This window comes from Stenella coeruleoalba (genome assembly GCF_951394435.1).
Source record: "Stenella coeruleoalba genome assembly, chromosome: 13".
NCBI lineage: Eukaryota > Metazoa > Chordata > Mammalia > Artiodactyla > Delphinidae > Stenella > Stenella coeruleoalba.
The window spans coordinates 6,897,994-6,920,105 of record NC_137159.1 but is presented as its reverse complement, the minus strand read 5'-3'; the positions used below and the strand labels follow the sequence as shown (position 1 = coordinate 6,920,105).

Below are 22,112 nucleotides of genomic sequence, written 5' to 3'. Positions count from 1 at the left end.
TGATGACTTATAGAAAACTCTTTTGGATAATGTTGACACTTCATGGTTCACTGACAGTTCTCACTGGAAAGATGAAAATGGTAGATATTGTGCAGGATACGCAATATCAACTCCTTTTGCATAACTGAAGCAGCACCTTTGCCTTTGGCTGCTTCGGCCAAACAAGCCAAACCACACACACTCACAGGGGCCTGTATCCTAGCCAAGGGCAAAAGTTTCAAAGTTTATTCCAATAGTAGATACAACTTTGGAGTGGCTCACGATTTCGGAATGTTATGGAGACAACATGGCTTCCTTACTTCCAGCAGAGATAAAATTTAAGAAGGCCCTTACGTTCAGGAATTATTAGATGCCATACTCTTATCTTCTGCTTTGGCTATTATTAAGGTCCCCAGGCATTCTAAGCTTGACTCTGGAAGCCACAGGAAATCACCTTGCTGACATTTCCACACACACACACACACACACACACACACACACACACACGCACAAATGCTGTCTTCAAAGAGTCCAAAAGTCAAACCTCTGTCACAGTCCAAGGGAGCTCATCTCCTGATGATAGTCTGGAGAAACTGACAAGAGACACCCAACAATCAGGACCAGAGAAGGAAAAACATTACTGGCAGTCAAATGACTGTTGGTACGATAAGAAGAAAAACGTCGGGTTTGGACCAAATAAAAACCTGGTCCCACCAGAAATTCTAACATTCCCACTACTGATCACTGTACATGCATTAAACATGGCATCATCAAAACTCAAGGGGCAATATTTGTGGAAACTCTTCAAGTATCTTGGCCAGAAGTATTGCCATTGGTTCTCCTAAATCTCAGATCCAGCCCCTCTGGAACTCAAACTCTCACCCTTTGAGGTGATAACTGAGCGCCCCATGCATCTAGCCTCTGCCTCTTTTGACTTTCAGTTAATAAAAGGAGATACACTTCTGTGTAGCAAGGTCTAATTGAACCCTTTGAAAGAAATCATGCTCTAGTAGAGCAATCACCTCACAGTGCTCCCAGGAGATGAAGACCTCAAAGACCCTGCAACCTGGGGATTTTGTTTATTGGAAAAGGGATCTCCAAAAAGCCTTTAACCAAACTGGAAAGGCCCTTATCAAGTGTTACCGACCAACACGTGTGCCTCCAAACTCCACGAAGTTGATTCCTGGATCAATGTGTCTCATCTACAGAAAGCCCCCACCCCTGACTGCACCTGCACACCAACCGGTGACCTCAAATTAAAGACTTCTAAGGACTGAAGCACACAACAGCTAAAGCAGACAGCTTTCCCAAGACAATAGGATCAGGCCTATATATTCTCTCCTTTCTGCCTTTTCTCACCTTGTTGTTTCCTTCTCTATCCCGGAGAAACAATGCCCTCATTCCCATTACCCAACCCCTAGCAAAAGGAAGAAACCTTTCTGCCTGTTGCGTCTATCATCAGAAACCCAAATCTGCCCATGATGGCAGTGACCCTTTAGTCTTCCCCGTAGCAAACTTCTCCTTCATCTCCAATGCGACCGTTAACTACACCCACAGCCCTTTGGGTATTTCTTACCAAATCAAACCTCTACAGCCAGGTTTTTACCTTGCTTTGACCCCTCCTCTGCCGTAACATTCAATGCAATTAATTGTATCTATACCACTTATAGTTCCCTGTTCTCACTACTACCTTAGGTCTGCTTGCCATAGCAAAACAATCCCCCTCTGTAGGGCCTTCGAGAACAAAGTCCACAGGACACGACAGTTTCTCCCTAACTGTTCCCCAAACACCACCGACCCTTGGCTAGAAAGAGTCAACCAAATACTCCCAATTAGTGGCACTATTAATAATCAAACCCTAGCAGGGGTCTTGTGTGCCCCACCGGGGTCTATCTTTGTCTGTGGCAAATAAGCCTTAAAGGGGCCCATGGGTATTCAGACAGTTGGTGGACTGGAGGCCCATGTTTACTAGAATTTCGAAGTCTCGCCATGAGCAACACAATAAATGAGAAGCCTCCCATTAATCTTCCCAATGAAAACTTCATCGCCACCGCCTTAGGCAGGAAATCCCAGGAGGTCTCCATGATGCTGGATTTGCCTCCATCAAAGGGCACTTATCCCTTTGTGGGCTTTCACGTCTATGAACAAATCATTAGAAATCTCTCTCTGGAATTGGGAAAATTGGCCGATTTCACTGCTAACGCAATAGCAACTCCACAATGATCACTTCACTCATTGGCTAACGTAGTTCTGTCAATCACATAGCCCTTGTTACCTACTTATCGAACAAGAAGGTGTGTGTGGGACAGCAAACACCACCTGCTGCACATAGGTAAATTCCTCTGGAGCAGCAGAAACCCAAGCACATAAAATTAGAGAACAAGCACTTTGGCTAAGACAAATTTCACCTGACAATCCATGGTCCTTGTATCTCTTTAGCTGGTTACCTTCAGGTTTGGGCTCCTAGTTTAGCACTATTATATAACCTGGGGTCATTATTCTGCTCATCTTATTTTGTATAATCCCTTTTAAGCTTTGTACCTGATGCCTGTCAAACCTCTGTAGAAAGGATGTACCCAATAAGGTGATGCTGACTCAATACTTCAAGGTGATCTCCAAAGCTTACAACTCTAGTAAGATAGAGACTTTAGGTGGGAAATGCCTCAGTTCTTCCTCTTCCCCTTCCCTGTGACTTAAATGTGGCCTCAATGGTTTCCAATCTGTGTACCTCCTCTGATGTGGGACTTGGCACCCAGGTGTGAAATTAACAAGGGAAACCTTAACTAAAACTGGTGTTGAGAAGGCCTGCAGAGGGAGCTCTCACACCCGACCATAGATGGCGGCAGTGGTGGGACTGAAGTGAGCTTCTGACAGCATTTGGGGACGTCTAGAAACACAAACTTGGCATCCATGAACACTTTGAGCTTACTGTCTATCTCACTGTTTCTGGGGACCACTGGTAAGTTCCTCCTGGTTGAGCTCGGTTCTTCTTGCATTCAAGTTCCTGATCTAATTGGCTTTCCTTTACAGGGCGGGTCAGCTTGAACTGGTAGAGGATTCTGCCTGCAGCCGCTTGAGTTGGCAGACGGTTCTGCTCAGGGCCAAGCCCCCAGCCATTCAGACCACAAAACCTTCAGCCCTGTCCCCAGATTCCACATCGGGAACTGCTGGTGGCAGCTACAGGCCCCTGTTTGTTTGGAATCAGTCCACAGTCCCCATTCTTTGGGGCCTGCAAGTTCAGTCCTTTTCCCGCTTTCCAGATTAGCGTGGCTCCAGGAAACCCAAAGGCCTGGCTGAAAAAAGGGAGGGGGGATCCTTTATATGTAGACAGTTGAGTATACTACGACCTGATTATTTTATGTTTAACGACTATAATCCTGGAAGTTGCAATTATCTAATAAGCTGGCAAAATTTTACTAAAAACAACCTCGAATGACAATGGCCATTATGGGGAATGCTCCAACTAGACAAGATTGTTCAAAGAAATACAATGGAGAGCAAAGGATCCCAAACTGGACAGACAGAATGGGATACCTATTTTAATTGCTATGCATAAGACTACAAAACACTTCAAGATTCCAAAATAGCTTCATTAACAGACTCGTTACAAAAGGCTAAGGGGGACTTCCCTGGTGGTCCAGTGGTAAAGAATCTGTCCTACGATGCAGGGGACAGGGGTTCGATCCCTTGTCAGGAAACTAGGATCCCACATGCCACGGGGCAACTGAGCCCGCACACCTCAACTAAAGAGCCCACGTGCCACAAACTACAGAGCCCACGTGCCCTGGAGCCCACGCGCCACAGAGAAGAGAAAACCTGCATGCCACAACTAGAGAGAAGCCCATGCGCCCCAATGAAAGATCCCACATGCTGCAATGAAGATCCCACATGCCATAACGAAGACCCGACGCAGCCAAAAATAAAAGGCTAAGGAAAAATTAAAGACAAAAAAGGTAGCTAACACAAAAGATGCTAGGACAGACGTCACGACTGATGTGACTCTTACTGCCCCCCATCCTTTTTCACCTGAGTACTCCCATTTTACTAACTTTCCGTCTAAGATACATTTTCACTACAGAGAGACTATCAGACAATTACCATTTAAAATAAAACTACCCAAGGTTGCAGATGAACCCTCTCAGGTGTCCTTCAGCCCTTGGTCTAAGACTGAACAAAGAACTATAAAGCATTTTCTAAATCTAGAGAGGAACCCCAAAAGTTTTTTTGAAGAATTTAGAGTCACCATCTGGGCCTGTGACCTTGGACTGCGAGATCTTTATCAGTTTGTTCACGTGCGGTAGGACCTGGGGTAGCCCCCAAAATGGAGGCAAGAAACAAAACAGCGGGACATCCCTGGTGGTCCAGTGGTTAAGAATCCTCCTTCCAATGCAGGGGATGTGGATTCAATCCCTAGTTGGGGAACTAAGACCCCACATGCTGTGGGGCAACTAAGCCCATGCGTCACAACTACGGAGCCTGCGCGCCACAACTAGAGAGGCTGCGCGCCACAACTAGAGAGCCTGCACATCACAACTAGAGCCCACATGCTACAACTACTGACCCCACACACCACAACTACTGAGCCTGTGTGCCACAACTAGAAAGCCCACATGCTGCGACTAGAGAGCCCATGTGCCACAACTATTGAGCCCACACACAACTAGAGCTCATGCACCACAACTACTGAGCCCACGCGCCACAACTACTGAGCCCGCATGCCACAACTAGAGAGCCCATGTGCCACAACTAGAGAAGCCCACACACCACAATGAAGAGCCCGCGCGCCTCAACAAGAGCCCACACACCACAACAAAGACCCAGCGCAGCAAAAAAAAAAAAAAAGTAAAGAAACAAAATGGCAAAACCCCAAGAATGATATTCGAGATCCTTAACCAGAAAGGGCTCACAAAACAGCAACTGCCCGTTAACAAGCCATTCCTAGAATTTCCCTGCCTGCACTGATTTTGTCTATTATCCACTAATGCAAACAAAGGAAAGATAAATCTGTGGCAGACATTACAGCCCATCTGGAAGCTCTCCTTTTCTGGCATTCAGGGTTCCATAGGATAAATAACCCAGACAGCCTGCTCTAGGTGCCCTCTTTGTAAATGGATTATCTCATGAGATTAATGGATTGGCAAGAAGGCAGGAAATAGGATGGGAGGCCACAGGCCTGTCTAAACTCGTGAGGACAGCTGAGCATTTTGAAAGGACCCCGGAGCAACACTGCAAACAGAAATCTACCGAACTAACAGCCTTACAAATACAACGGCTCCAGGGCCAGAGACGCAAAACACCACCTGCGCTGCAGTCTCCTAAGGGTTCCATTTTTGAAAAATGTTGGTCCAAAGACTGGTGTCACAGCTGTAATCAACTGGGGCACTGAAAAACCAGATTGCTCTCAAACTATTACCAGTAGTTCCCATAAACCGCCAAGGGGAAACTAAAATTAAAATTAATGGGAAAACGTGCCAAATTTTAGTTGATACCAGAGTTGCATTTTCTACTTTAAATCCCACCCTCACAGGACAACAAATTCCTCGGAGTAAAAAGGAGGTTCCCATCGTGGGGGTAGCTAATAAAGTTCAGAGAATTTTCATCTCAACTGGTACAAATGACTCTGGGACCTTTCACTGAAGAAACTTCCTTTGTGCTATGCGACCCAGCCCCCGTCATTCTATCAGTTGGAAATCTGAGAAGGTCTAATATGTTTTGCTTCCAATGGAAAACTCACCTTAGAATTTCCTGACCAACCTGAACCTGATCTTTTATGTTCCTTGTAGTGTTTCCGAGACAGAGAAGAGAAAGTTCAACAAAAGCCCCCTAATTTAACTGACATACCCAAACATTTGTGGGCTGCTTGTAATACTGACATTGGAAGAATAAAAAGTGTGGAACCTAATATAAAGGTTCAGATAGATGTAGCTAAACCTCTCCCTAAGTTACCTCAATATCCATCGAAGCCTGAGACCATACAAGGCGTTACAGCCAAAGCAGAAGACTTAAGCAAGCAGGAGCTAACCGTTCCCTGCACCAGACCTGCAACACGCCCATCTTACTGGTCTGGAAACTTAATGGACGGGGACGGCGATCTGTCCATGCCCTGAGAGCTACTAGTAAGATGCAGGCGACCCTTGAACAACATGGGCATTAGGGGCGCCAACCCCTATGCAGTTGAAATCCGCATATAACTTCACAGTCCACCCTCCACATCCGTGGTTTCACTTCCCCAGATGCAACCAACCTTGGAGCGTGTAGCACTGTAGTACTAGTTACTGAAAGAAAATCCACACAAAAGTGAACCCACGCAGTTCAGACCATGAAGTTCAAAGGTCAACTGCAGGTAACCCCTTTTCCAGTCGTCCTGAAACCAAAACCCTCTGTCACAGGTTCCACCTGATTTGAAATGCTTCACTGCCGTAGGCCTCTGTTCAGCTTTCTTCAACAACCCTTAGACCCCAAAAGCCAGCATCTACCTGCCCTTACTTGGAACAATCAGCAATATACCTGGACACTCACGCCTCGAGGACTCACTGGGGCCCCTTCTTATTTCTCCCAAATGCTCCACCAAGACATAAGCGCCCTATAGTTCCCGGGAAATCAACCCTTTCACAGTATGTAGAAGATCCCCTGCTGTGCTCAGCTACCCAAGAGGCATCCACAAAAGACCCCTTGTATTTGCTCCAACAGTGAGCTGGAAAGGACACAAAGTCTCTAAGGAAAAATTACAATTATCTCCAGACACTGTTCACTACCTAGGTCACCATCTAAGCGCTGAAGGATTCCACTATCTCCAAAAAGAGCTCGGCTAACACAGGGTTCCCTAGACCCACTACCAAGCAACAGCTCGGTGAATTCCTGGGTTTGGCTGGTTATTGCTCACCTTGGGTTCCTAACTTTTCTCTGTTGGCTTCCCCACTCTATGAACTAACTAAAGTTTCAGTCCCTGAACTTGAAACAGTGGGGATCTCTAACATCAAGAGGGTCCTGTCTCTGAACCTAGTCCCTTTTGTTTAGGCTCTTTGAGAGACGCTCATCCTTTTCGCCTTAGCTCCTCTGCCCCTATTCATTTATTAAGCCTAGACTTCTTAGAAAAGGATCATCCTGAAATTTTTGTCTCCCTAAAGGGGAAAATAATTATAGAACGTGACACAGTTGAAATCAAACTAGCCAATCAGGTGAAGTAAATGACCCTCAGGCATCTTTTATTTGCTCTGTCTCTGATGGCACTGAAGCTGGTTCTGAAGACTGATCATCTGAATCAGCTACCACCTTACTTATAGGGAAAATCTCCAACTCATACTGACAAAATCCACAGTGTACCTCCCATTAGGATTCAGACAGATCCCTCAGAACTTTTCCCTAGGGAATTGGTCAATACCCTGTAAGTAAAAAAGCCCTTCGAAGTGTAAAGCCAATAATAGAAGATTACGAAGCTCAGGGCCTCATTATCCTTTGCATTGATCCCTATAACACTCCTATTTTGCCTGTGAGAAAACCCAAGGGCCAAGGAGAGAGGTTTATCCAGGTCCTCCAAGCAATACACTGTTATCCCTTGAACCTGTTGTTCCGAACCCTCACACACAACTGACATCCATTTCCCCTGGAAGCAAACTTTTTCACTGTAACAGAATTATACAGTGTGTACTTTGGTATTTCAGTTGAGAAAAGTAGCCAATATCTTTTTGCCTTCACCTAGGAAGGACCATAATACACGTGAACAGTAATGCTCCAGGGTTTCACACAAAGTCTCTCTTACTTTCCACAAATCTTGAAACCTGATTTGGGTGAAATAAAGTCTTCTGCAGGCTCTACTCTGTTACAATATACAGTTGACCCTTGAATAACACGGGGGCTAGGGATGCCGACCCCCCATGCAGTTGAAAATCTGAGTATAACTTTACAGTCAGCCCTTCATATCCACATCGATGGATCCAACCACCTGCAGGTTATGTAGTACTGTAGTGGGTATTTACTGGAAAAAAAAAAAAAAGTCCACATATAAATGGACTCGGGCACTTCAAACCCATGCTGTTCAAGGGTCAACTGTATAGATGATTTGTTTCTATGTTCTCCTTCTTAAACCTCTTCAGAGGAGGACGGCATCCACCTGTGGAAACTTTTGGCTTAAGGGACATAAAGTCTCCAAAGAAAAATTGCAGTCTGCCCAAACTCAAGTTCAGTATTTTGGGCACCCAATCTCAGAAGAAGGACTACATTTGTATCCAGGTAGGCGTCATGGCATCCTGAACTTCCCAAAGCCTAAAACTCTGCCCCAATTACAAGGTATTCTGGAGCTAGCTGGCCGCCCTCAAAACTGGATTTCAAATCTCTCTCTTGTGGCCCAGCCTCTATATGCTGTATTAGAAAGCAGCAAACCTGACCCCACCATTAGAGGAGATCAACATGCCACAACTCTGAAGTCTTTAAGAAAAGTTTAATGACACCACCTACCCTTGGACATCCTCAATACCAGCTTCCTGTTCCCTCTTCGCAGGTGAGAAGGAAGAGAACAGCCTTGAAGTACTCGCCCAAAAGCACGGGGACCGTCATCAACCCATAGGGTATTAGAGCCAACAGCTGTAACTTACAGCACTGGGATATTCCCTTTTCCTCAGAGCCATTCCTGCCGCTGCCCTTCTGGTTAAGGCCACCAAAGAGAGAATCACGGGATCCCCTTTAACCATCTCTGTACCCATGCAGTGAAGCCCTCCTGAATTCTCATTACACCTATGAAATCCTTCTGCTAACTGCTCCTCACATAACTCTTTCGTGTTGTGACAACCTCAATCCTGTTTTTCTTCCCTCTTCACTGATGAAACTCCTCATGACTGTTTAACACTGACAGACCACCATATTTTTTTTTTTTTTTTTTCTGTGGTACACGGGCCTCTCACTGTTGTGGCCTCTCCCGTTGCGGAGCACAGGCTCCGGATGCGCAGGCTCAGCGGCCATGGCTCAGGGGCCCAGCCGCTCCGCGGCATGTGGGATCCTCCCGGACAGGGGCACAAACCCATGTCCCCTGCATCGGCAGGCGGACTCTCAACCACTGCGCCACCAGGGAAGCCCCCACAGACCACCTTTTGACTCTCCGTATTAACTCAGAGGAGACTCCTCTGACCAGTGTAGGTTCTTCACGGTTTACTGACGGCTCCTATTTAAAAGATGAACGTGTGAACATCATGCTGTATTTGCTATTACAACTTCTCTTGAAGTCACTGAGACAGCACCTCTACCTACGGCTACTTTGGCCCAACAGGCTGAATTATACACTCTCACTCTTTGGTCAAAGGCAAAACCACAAACATTTTTATCTATAGCCGATAAGCATTCCTTGCCACTGTACATGCATTAAACCACTGGTCCAGTGACAAAGCACTCATGAACTAATATTGGTGGGAAAATAATAAAGCTACAAGACGTACCAACCTTGCTTGTCCCACCTGTCCAAAATACAATCCAGGGAAACGTGTTCACATTACTCCTGGGCATTTTGAATTGCCTGATGGACCATTCAAGGTTTGTCAAATGGATTTCATAGTTTCCCCCATCTCATAGATATAAATGTTTTAATCATGGTCTGTATGTTTTCTCAGAAGAGTGAAGCTTTCCCTTGTAGATATACAACTCCTTCTATGGCTAAAATTTTGTTATAAAAGATTATCCCTTCCTGGGGACCCCCTCTCGAGCTTCATGATAGAAGGAACTCATTTTACAGGTCAAGTGCTACAACAAGTCTGTGCTGTCTGGCCAGTTTTACATTTTCACTGGGCTCACCATTCTCAATCCTCAGGGTTAGTTGAAAGTGCTAACAGCACTATTAAAACTCATTTGGCAAAATTTGTAGAGACCGTCCAAATACCTTGGCCAAAAGTATCGCCTTTGGTCCTTCTGAATCTCAGATCCACCCCCTTGGCAACTCATAAACTCTCACCCTTTGAGAGAGTCACAGGACACCCAATGTACTGGCCCCTGCTTCTTCTGATCCACAGCTGTTAAAAGGAGATATATGTCAATACTGTAAAGGCCTAATTTTTTCTATTAAAAATAATCATGTTGGCAGAAATGCTGAAACCAGGCCATTCCTAAATGACTGGGGGCAGGAGTTAGTGCTTTCCAAAATTTCTCAGTGCCTTAAACAGAGTAGGTGACATAAGGAACTTGGCATATTATGAGAAGGTAACGTTCTGTCCTGACCTAAGCCACATGGCTGACAGGGTCTTGGTGCTTTGGCTGGGTGTAAGGCCTGTGCCTCTGAGGTGGAAGAGCCAAGTTCAGAACACTGGTCCCCCAGAGACCTCCCAGTTCCACATAATATCAAACGGTGAAAGCTCTCCCAGAGATCTCCATCTCAACACCAACACCCAGCTTCACTCAACGACCAGCAAGCTACAGTGCTGGACACCCTATGCCAAACAACTAGCAAGACAGGAACACAGCCCCACCCATTAGCAGAGAGGCTGCCTAAAATCATACTAAGTTCACAGACACCCCAAAACATACCACCAGACGTGGACCTGCCCACCAGAAAGACAAGATCCAGCCTCATCCACCAGAACACAGGCACCAGTCCCCTCCACCAGGAAGCCTACACAACCCACTGAACCAACCCTTAGCCACTGGGGGCAGACACCAAAAACAAAGGAAACTACAAACCTGCAGCCTGCGAAAAGGAGACCCCAAACACAGTAAGATAAGCAAAATGAGAAGACAGAGAAATACACAGCAGATGAAGGAGCAAGATAAAAACCCACCAGAACTAACAAATGAAGAGGAAATAGGCAGTCTACCTGAAAAAGAATTCAGAATAATGATAGTAAAGATGATCCAAAATCGTGGAAATAGAATAGAGAAAATGCAAGAAACATTTAACAAGGACCTAGAAGAACTAAAGAACAAACAAACAATGACAACACCACAATAAATGAAATTAAAAATTCTCTAGAAGGAATCAGTAGCAGAATAACTGAGGTAGAAGAACGGATAAGTGACCTGGAAGATAAAACAGTGGAAATAACTACCACAGAGCAGAATAAAGAAAGAAGAATGAAAAGAATCGAGGACAGTCTCAGAGACCTCTGGGACAACATGAAATGCACCAACATTCGAATTGTAGGGGTCCCAGAAGAAGAGAAAAAGAAAGGGACTGAGAAAACATTTGAAGAGATTATAGTTGAAAACTTCCCTAATATGGGAATGGAAATAGTCGATCAAGTCAGGGAAGCCCAGAGAGACCCACACAAGATAAATCCAAGGAGAAACAAGACACATATTAATCAAACTATCAACAACTAAATACAAAGAAACAATATTAAAAGTAGTAAGGGAAAAACAACAAATAAAATACAAGGGAATCCCCACATGGTTAACAGCTGATCTTTCAGCAGAAACTCTGCAAGCCAGAGGGGAGTGGCAGGACATATTTAAAGCGATGAAAGGGAAAAACCTACAATCAAGATTACTCTACCCAGCAAGGATCTCATTCAGATTCGACGGAGAAATTAAAACCTTTACAGACAAGCAAAAGCTAAGAGAATTCAGCACCACCAAATCAACTTTACAACAAATACTAAAGGAACTTCTCTAGGCAGGAAACAAAAGGGAAGGAAACAACCTAACAATAACAAACCCAAAACAATTAAGAAAATGGGAATAGGAACATACATATCAATAATTACCTTAAATGTAGTTTAAGGCATAAACTGGCTGAATGGATACAAAAACAAGACCCACATATATGCTGTCTACAAGAGACTCACTTCAGACCTAGGCACACATACAGACTGAAAGTGAGGGGATGGAAAAAGATATTCCATGCAAATGGAAATCAAAAGAAAGCTGGAGTAGCAATTCTCATATCAGACAAAATAGACTTTAAAATAAAGACTATCACCACAGACAAAGAAGGACACTACATAATGATCAAGGGCTCAATCCAAGAAGATATGACAATGTAAATATTTATGCACCCAACATAGAAGCACCTCACTACATAAGGCAAATGCTAACAGCCATAAAAGGGGAAATCGATAGTAACACATTCATAGTAGGAGACTTTAACACCCCACTTTCACCAATGGACAGATCATCTAAAATGAAAATAAATAAGGAAACACAAGCTTTAAATGATACATTAAACAAGATGGACTTAATTGATACTTATAGGACACTCCATCCAAAAACAACAGGATTGCTCTCCAAACTTGCCTGTGGTTCACCATAGCTTGCTGGTCCCAAATTGCAATTCCTCTGCTATTTATGAATAAGCTCAATTGTGCGGGCTGAACTGATTATTTTTTTTTTCCAAAAAGGTTGACACCACTAATCGCTAATATACTTTGTTAAATTACCAGATCACACCCTCCAATAGCACAACTGCTCGACCTGCCATCTTGACCCAAGAAATGCACCAAGATGTTATTACCAGACTAATACTTTTAACACACTTTACAACTCCCCAAAATATTATTAAAGAACTCCTCCCCCCCAAAATTCCAGATCTGTGATCTCGGCTAATGCCATATAAATGGGAAACTTAATTATGAGCCGACCTCAAGGACTCCTTATACCTTCACCAGTGTTCCCCTGTGCTTTATTTTACTCTCATAAAAAATGCTTTCTATGCTGTTTAAGGTAACTTATGCCCTATTCTCTAAATGTCTCCATTGTCTCTGTTATCACCCCAAGTTTCCTTAATATGATGTCAAAACAACAGAGGACTAATTGTATTAATCATGTTTTTAAAAAATATTTTTATGATATTTTGACTTCTTGGGGGCCTCCCTGACAGGGGAGAGGTGGCCCCTTCTGGGGTAGCCAATACTTAAGAGACAGCAAAGGGCTCACAAGGGAGCACGACTTTCATACAAAACCCAACAATCCAGCGCTCACACTCTGAGCCACCTCCTCTGACGGCTCTTACCCTCCAAGAGGCAATATTCCTCTGCCCGAATCACCCAGGGCCGGTACCAGACAACTAGAGACCACCCTGCAGCCCACAGCCCACCGACATTATACAAACGAGCCATGCCGTTTCCCCTTTCCTGCCAAAATACACTGCCCCATGCCTTCCCTTCACTGCTGTCTCTGCCTCCGGACGCTGGGTGCTTTCCCAAGTAGCCCCGAGTGCCATGCCTCTCATTTCTAACAAAACTGCGAATAGCAGTAAACTCTTCCTTCAATGGCATGGACCTCTCTGTATTGTTACTCAGTCACTGTTACACATTAAGACCCGGGCACAGAGGTACGGTTCCCAACATGGCCAAGTACAATGGTGGTACTTTAACTTCTCCTTTATTTTATGCTGCTGAAACATCCTAATATTTCAATACGCACTACTAGAATATACACCTAAGATCCACTACTAAAAGCTACTTTATAGGATCCAGCAGATGTTGGTAATTTTTTTTAGCAGTGGGTAAGTGACAGGTGAAGTTAACGTGAGCAACTGTAAGGGTGAAAAGACCTTCTTCTAGGAGACTGAAGTCAACGGCTTAGACTTAAGCATCTAGGCCTAGTAGAGAGGAGGGGATACTTGGCAACATTCAGGGTTCAATTCTTCAATTCAGGGTTCGTTCAGGGTTCTTTCCCGTTGTGGAGCACAGGCTCCAGACGCACAGGCTCAGCGGCCATGGCTCACGGGCCCAGCCGCTCTGTGGCATGTGGAATCTTCCCGGACCGGGGCACGAACCCGCGTCCCCTGCATCGGCAGGCGGACTCTCAACCACTGTGCCACCAGGGAAGCCCCACCACTGCTTTTTAATAGATAACATCTGGTCTGATCAATGTAAAACTTACTAAAAAAGAAAACAAATATAATTTTCAGGTTGGGGTTGGAGAAAAACTTGCTACATGCTTACATCCCATACCTGCCTCCCTCTCCTTGTATACTGTCCTGATGTGTTTTCCTGGCATAGGCAGATACCCATTTCATAGCAGCTTTTTAATGTCTTCATATATTAGTGGATGGATGGTGAACTCAAATTTACTGATGGGCCTAGTTTCTAATGCCAATCTGAGTAGAAAGATGACATTTCCTACATGCTTCACATCCACTGAATTAATGAGACAGGGTTGGTTTCAAGGGGTTCTTTGCACTCCTTTGGTTGTATTCTGAACATCCCAGTACATGTACAGTTTTAGCTCCCTTTATTCATTCTTTGTTGTGTGTGTGTGTGTGTGTGTGTGTGTAAGTACATACCCTCAAATCAACTATACTGTTTTCAGATTTTTCTATATCCAAGGTACCCTTCTTGTATTTTGATATTAATTAAAACATGCAATTTACAACATCTGAACTACGGCAGGACACAAAACGCAGTTCTAACCCGTTCTGTACTACTCCTCGGGTAAGGACTAACTTCAGCCCTGCCGCTAGACAACTGTTTGATTCCTTCACAGACAACTTCACAGTGACACTCAAAGCCTAAGTGCGTTTTTGGTTAGCCTGTACTCTGAGAAATATGCTTCCAGGTAAAAACGTGATTTCCCTCCAAAGCATGATGGGAACACTTCACTGGGAAGGGAGTCTTCTTTCTTGCAAAACCTGAACCACCTGTCAATCATCTGGGTTGTCCCCTGTTGTGAGTGAACTACACACCGAAAACATCTGGTTCAGAGAGATTTTCTTAGGTTGTTTTCCAACCATGGGATCCATTCAAATTTCAGGCTAACCTTGTACAGAGTCAGATGCCACCAGGCACAGACTTCCAACTTTTGAGTAGGGGTCAAGGTTTGCTAAGTGTTCCAATCTGTAACCCTATCAACAAGCATTTTACAAAGCACGATGGATGGATGTTACTCGTCCGTGCCTGGAACTCCTCATAAAAACACAAGGGCTTCCAGAAACCCTGAGAGAGAAAATCAATTATTTCTCTCCCGGCCGTTAACCAGCTCTTGCCGACTATTCATCTTACGCGTGATGATGGCTAGTATTCGCCGAATGGCGAGCAGACGCTCCTTCAGCGAGATCATGCTGAGTATGGCCAGCTGAGCCTTCCGCTCCAACGGCAGCACTGCCAGGATCCACCAGGACCAGGCAGGACCACTAAGGTTACTCTGCAAAACAAAGGGAAGCACAAAATTAGCACCTACAATACAAGCCTGTTCCCCCCAAATGGCCTTTTGTTTACCTGCAGACACGTGAACAAGAATTAAATGCCGTCTTCTCTCTGAGGTCTACCGCGCAATTCATTCAGCCCTCAAAACACAAAGCTTACTGTCACGTCACACACTGAAATGTGGGGAAACTCACAAAAGGAAGAATGTGTCAAGAGAAGCATCTTCCACAGGGAAACACTACGGATTAGTCACCCTTGTTCTCTCAAAGCTCTAGTTCAGAACATATGACCAGCCAGAAAAGGAGACTATAATTTTTACCTCTACTGTCCAATGTTCTGTTGCTGTTCTTTAAGTTTTAAGTATGTTATATACAGCACAATGTTTATAAAGCACACAGTAGGTGTGCAAGTTTGAGTGTTACAGTAAGATAAACCTTATAATACAGTCAGTGACAAATGTACCTCTATATGAAACATCTTTATATATGAGTTATTGTTAAATATATATATATAAGAAATTACTATAATTATATATTATTAATAGTTACTATTAATTATACATGTACATATATATGAACTAGTAAGCGACCTGAGAGCCTTTATTTCACATAACCAAGCAGCAGGCACTTCTGGAATGAGCTCTAAGCAAAAGTTGATCACAAAGTTGTTCTCAATAGTCCTGGTACTGGAACCAAGGCGTCCAAGGCGCCCTGCTTCTAATGTCTTGACTTCAGAATCCAAACTGGGAACCAGGGAGGGTGGCTCTAGCCTCGCCAGAGCTCAGGAGTAACACAGAGGCCAAAGTACGCAGGGTGAGAGATCAGGAGTAACACAGAGGCCAAAGTGCACAGGCAGCCCACGTCACTGTGCGCAAGCCACCCGTCTCCTCTCCAAGGGAAGAAGGTCCAAGTGTTGGACAAAACAGCCTTCTGTGTGATTCACACCCTCCCTTTCCCTCCTCATCTTACCGAGTGGGGAGAAACTGAGTAGCATGATTAATGGGAAGGGCCTTGGCATAAAAATATCTCCCACAAAGGACCTAAAATCCTCTGTGGTAGGAAGACTAATGGTCTCCCGAAGGCGTTGACCCCCCAGTTCCTGAAGCCCGTGGCTACGGCAGCTTACACGGCAGAAGGGACACTGCGGATGCGAGTGAGTCAGGGACCTGCAGATGGAGCGCTTATGCTGGATCTCCCCCACCTCGGTGGGCTCAGCCTCATCGCAAGGGTCTTTCCAGCAGGGAGCTGTTCTGGGCTGTGATCAGGGGAAGATGAGTCTGTGGAAAAGGGGTCAGAGGTGCAAGCTGCTGGCCTGGAAGACGGACAAACGGGTGAGAGGCAAGGAACACCGCAAGCCTTTCGAGGCCAGAAAAGGTCAGGAAATGGATTCTCCTTTAGAGCCTCCAAGAAGGAAGAAAGTCTTGCCATCACCTTGGTCATAGCCTGGTGAGACCTGTGTCGGATTTCTGACCTCCAGAACTGTACAATAATAAATTTCTGTTGTTTTTAAGCCACTCCCATCATGCAATGTGTTACAATTAGAGATTAATTGGGGTTAATAAGCAAAAACTCCTAGAAAAAAGAATGATTCATACCTCAATCAAGTTAGTCTAATCACCTTGCTTTCTGAATCCAGGCTACAGAACAGAGGAGGAGGGGTTATAACAGAGTGGAGGGTGAGAAAGGACTCGGAGGTGAGCTGAGGCTGAAAGCACTGTCTTGGGTTTGGAAAAGACAGAACTCAAGTGGGGGTAAAAGACAGAAGCCCCCAAGAGACAGAAAAAGAACATAAAAATGGATGGAAAAGATACAAAAGACATTTCATCTGACCGTAAACCTGCTGAGACCTGGCCCTGCCCCCCTTTCTCCAGGATAGGTGAGCGGGCACAGTAGGACGAACTATACACTCTCAGTCACAAGCGCACACCATCCCCACCTGGGCCACCCAAATGCAGAGAAGTGGAGTCATCTGCACTTACAAATGCTTCACAGACCTGAAACCCGTTCATCACTTAAAGAACCAGTGTCACTGAGAGCAGTCCTGGGAGCAGGGAGAAAGCCCACGATGATGGGATCGAGGGCGAGGAAAGTTTCCGATTTAACGAGAGTTGGGGATTTTCTCTTCATTTATCCAACGCCTGTTCATTGGGTGCAGGGCAATCTTACATGCAAAACATAAAGTGTTCCTACCCATATACTGAAATGACTACTAAATCTTCCCATGTTGGTGGGAGAAGTACAAAAGCTGACAGCCGATCAGAATAAACTGATTTCTGAGGGAAAAGAAATTACCTTCATGTAGTATTAATCAGAAAGCATGTATCGCTTTGCTCCAAAAGGCACACGCTACTATACCAGGGGCTTCTTTGGGCTGCTGATAAATGAACTGGTTCATAAGCGACCATAATGGAATAAACAGCATAGCAGGTACTGCCAAGTTTTCCCCAGCATAATGTGTCTCAGCACATGACGGCAGGAAATAACAGCATGACAGAAGAAGAAAGGACAGGATACCTGAGGCTCAGGCTCTCTGTCGGGCATTAACCCAAAGTGGCTTAAGATCTGTTCTTTCATGTGATCCTGAAGTGAAGCAAACCAGGACACAGACTGCTGATAAACGGACTCATGCAGGGCGGTGAGCTCTTCATACGCTGCACCTTCCACCTGAGCAAGGAGAAGAGACAACCTTTTCAACAGTTCATTATCACACGCGTGTCCATCCCACAGGGACTGCGGCCACGTCTGCTGAGCGGATTCCTGGCATCTGACACGTCAGTAATTCATCAGTGTTTTATAAACAAGCTATACGCTCAACATAGAAATCTTCACTTTTTTTACACAGTGGAGCTCTATCTACCCTGTCTGTCTGTCCGTCTGTAACATCCAGATGTTTCTCTTAATATAAGCACGGACCCGATGTTATCATGAATCATTTTTAATGAGTACATGCAATCCTATATCGGAGCTGTGCCATGATTTACTCAACCATTCACGTAAGATACATTTTAAAATAATACAAGTAAAGCAGCCGCATGGCACAGGGATATCGGCTCGGTGCTTTGTGACAGCCTGGAGGGGTGGGATAGGGAGGGTGGGAGGGAGGGAGACGCAAGAGGGAAGACATATGGGAACATATGTTTATGTATGACTGATTCACTTTGTTATAAAGCAGAAACTAACACACCATTGTAAAGCAATTATACCCCAATAAAGATGTTAAAAAAATAATAAAATAAAATAAAATAAAATAATACAAGTACTATAAGTATTTACGCAAAAGTGGTTTTGCGTGTGTGTGTGAGAGAAGGGGCTGTCATTTCCTCAGGTTAGTTTCTCAGCAGCAGAATTACCAAGTCAAAGAGTTATAACATTTTAAAACTTATATTCCACGTCACCACATTATATTCCAATAGACACGTTACAGCGACAGTGCATTCACGGCCTGAGCCTGATGCCAGGGGGAGGCCCTTAGGCTTCAGACGGATGCGCCCTGCTGCCCGGGGCCCCTCTCACTGCCCAGCAAGGCTCAGTCCTAGGTAGGGACACCTAGGAACAGGTGAGCAGGAACAGCTCTGGGCTGAGGACCAGGGGACCCAGGTTTGTTCTGGCTCCATCATTGCCTCTTGTGTGGAAGCTTCGGCCAGTTGCTCAGCTGCTTTAGGAGAGAATTTTCCCATCTGTAAAATGGGAATAAAGCACTAAGGTCCTTCCTGATTATAAAACAACAGCATTTATGAAAATTGAGGTAAACTGAGGAATCAGATTATAACACACATGACCATTCTCAATTTGATTTATATAATACAAATCAAATATTCATATGTAGTGGAGAGTTTTCTTTTAAAAAAAACTAAAATTATTTCATGTGGTAGCTATTTAAGCTACCATTTTAAAATATATACATACACCCCCAAAAGTCATCATCCACAATGATAGTCAATAAACCCTCTATCAGCATAGAAGAGGGACCCTGAGAGCCACCGCACTCAGTCTTCTTCACGCTCAGCTCCCTGGGCCTCAGACCTCAGAGCTCACCTCACTGCACTCTGCCCTCTGCCCCACAAGGCCCGGTGCCCACAGATGACCAGAAACAGCAGCTGGCAAGGGGACAGAGCTGGCACCGTGGGTGTGACTACTCACCTTTTCATCTTCCAGATACTCAATATCTGCCGTGTTGTAGCCGTCTCTGTGACGGTGGCTCAAAACCCGGAAGCGGCTAATCCCGACGGCATCCACGACGGAGCTGCCGTCGGGGAACGTCCTGACGTCCTTGATCTCCAGCATGCAGCCGTACTCTGAGATCCTGGCAGGACAGGCGGGAGAAACAACCCTGACTTTAAAAATGCAGGAGGGTCTTCAGTTCTCCCCAGATGCAATCCTGGGTCTTAAAGGAATAAAAAGCCAAATGAAACAAACAGCATCTCCATGCCAGAGCAGCAAGGTTATTTCCTCCAAGAGACCAGCAGCCGATGAGAAACACACTGATGTGCGACGTGGCAAGAGAAGGGCCGGCGGGGACGGGGTACTTGTGCCTCAGCCCTTCTAACCAGTGGGGTGGGGACAGGTGGACCCGAAATGTGGCCCCCCAGCCCCCTTGGCCGGGGCACTAGAGCACTGTCCCCACCCCCCGCCCCTCAGACTCTACTCCCCTCCCCCATGCTGTTTCCCTCCCCAACAAACTGCCGCAGAAAGGCATCTACAAGCACCGTCTTTGGGACTTCCCTGGTGGCGCAGTAGCTGAGAATCCGCCTGCCAATGCAGGGAGCACGGGTTCAGGCCCTGGTCCGGGAAGATCCCACATGCCGTGGAGCAACTAAGCCCATGCGCCACAACTACTGAGCCTGTGCTCTAGAGCCCGCGAGCCACAACTACTGAGCCCACGTGCCACAACTACTGAAGCCTGTGTACCACAACTACTGAGCCCACGTACCACAACTACTGAGCCCACGTACCACAACTACTGAAGCCCGTGTGCCTAGAGCCCACACTCCACAGGAGAAGCCACCGCAATGAGAAGCCCACGCACTGCAACGAAGAGTGGGCCCCGCTCTCTGCAACTAGAGAAAGCCCACGTGCAGCAATGAAGACCCAACACAGCCAAAAATAAATAAATTTTTTTTTTTTAAAAAAGCACTGTCTTCATCTCCCTGTCTCCCCATCACACCTCGAGACCCCGCTGTTCTACCGACATGAGCCCAGTGGAGTCACACGTGAGGCTGGTACACCCCAGCTGACCTGTCGCTGACCCAGCACTCTCGCCCTCCCTGACCGGTCCCTCCCTTCACCACCAGCATCCTCCACGTGTCCCCACCACACTGGGGCTGCCCGGGACACTGTATCCTCACTCCAAAGCTCTCCCGCGTGACCCTACCCACAGTCACGGTTCCCACTGTCCCCCACATCCTGATGGTATCGATCGTGCCTACGATGTGTCAAGCATTACACAGAGCGATTTATCATACGTATTCATCCAAGCCTCACAGAAACATGGAGGCTCAGGAAAATTAAACTGATCTAGGGCCACAGGAAGATTCAGAGCCGAGATCTGAACCCAAGGGTATCTGATGCTAAAGTGGATGAACAACTACACTACACACCTCCGAACTAATGCTGAGGGAGGACTCCCAAGTTACACACCTGCACAGAGTTATCACACCTCTGCCTGGATCACCAATAAAGCGCCCTCCTTCCTAAGGGTCTGTCTTACCCACAGCTGCAGTGTGCATGCAGCCGCCTGAAGAGCCTCTTCAAAGGAGGCCTCGGTGCCCCAGCTCACATGTCAGCTCCTCCAAAGTCGGTCTCAGCCACAAAACCTGTTCCTGCGATAAACATCTCACCTGGTCTGTGGCCAGGAACTTGGCTGCCAACTCTGCAGCATCCAGGGCATCGAGGCTCTCATGTTTGCCCACATGAGGCCATCAGAAATTTGTCCAAAAAATCAGCTGAATTCTCCCCCTCTCCTGGGCTTGGCCACGGGTGAGCCAGGGCTCCTGTATGCTCTCTCCCTGGAGGACCTGTCTCTCCTCGGTTACCCTGAGCAACCTGCCCTTTGACGGGTTCAGGAAACAGGTTCAGTAGCTTATCTGTAGTAAATCTTTTCTGAATGTTCCATATTCCCAGTGGAACTTATGAAACTTTTTTCACTTTGCTTATGCTGACTGTGATGAATCAACTCTTAATAATTCAAATGTATTCATCTCTTTCTCTACGCTAATGCTCTTGGCATGTTGTGTAAGAAAAGAATCTCTCCCTGTTGCCAACTGTAAAGATAGTCCCCAATATTCTCTCTTAAATGTTTTAATATTTTGTTTTTCACATCTCACATTGGGAATGTAAATGTGCTACTTTTTGTGTATAGTATAAGGCAGAGAAAAGATTTTTTTTTTCCCATTTGGACTACCCACTAATTGTCTGAGTACCTTTTATTGAGGAGTTTTGCCTTTTCTCACAAATTACATATAAATTTGGAGTCCAGATGTGAGTGGATCTGCTTATCTCTATAGTCTGTTTCAATGGTCTACTTACTTGGACTTGTAAGTTTATTGCAGGGATGTTCTCCCATCTTTCTCAGCTGGTTTTTCAAAACTACCAGGTCTTGGTCTTTAACATAATGATTCTAAAATCAGCTTGAGCAATTCCATGAAAAACCCTCTTGTGATGCTGACCAGATCTACTTTGGATTTATAGACCAACTGGGGTAAAAAGAACATCTCTCAGCCATAAAAAGAAACGAAATTGAGTTATCTGTAGTGAGGTGGATAGACCTAGAGTCTGTCATACAGAGTGAAGTAAGTCAGAAAGAGAAAGACAAATACCGTATGCTAACACATATATATGGAATCTAAGAAAAAAAATGTCATGAAGAACCTAGGGGTAAGACAGGAATAAAGGCACAGACCTACTAGAGAATGGACTTGAGGACACGGGGAGGGGGAAGGGTAAGCTGGGACAAAGTGAGAGAGTGGCATGGACATATATACACTACCAAACGTAAAACAGATAGCTAGTGGGAAGAAGCCTCATAGTACAGGGAGATCGGCTCGGTGCTTTGTGACCACCTAGAGGGGTGGGATAG

At 45.5% G+C, this 22,112-nt stretch overlaps 1 protein-coding gene across 7 annotated transcripts in view; it reads right to left on the bottom strand.

Moving 5' to 3' along the window:
- The window catches only part of LONRF2 (LON peptidase N-terminal domain and ring finger 2), a 91,687-nt gene that overhangs the window by 41,222 nt on the left and 28,353 nt on the right, over positions 1–22,112 (bottom strand). For 5 of the 7 annotated variants that reach the window (XM_079941605.1, XM_079941606.1, XM_079941610.1 and 2 more), the window contains 3 exons: positions 19,178–19,340; positions 17,552–17,701; positions 14,895–15,036 (listed from right to left, as the gene is read on the bottom strand). In XM_079941605.1, the coding sequence (XP_079797731.1) occupies positions 14,895–15,036; positions 17,552–17,701; positions 19,178–19,340 (455 nt within the window). Of the gene's footprint in view, positions 1–13,353; positions 15,037–15,781; positions 16,315–17,551; positions 17,702–19,177; positions 19,341–22,112 lie in introns of those variants that run through there. The other 2 variants (XM_079941609.1, XM_079941611.1) reach the window with 2 other exon arrangements.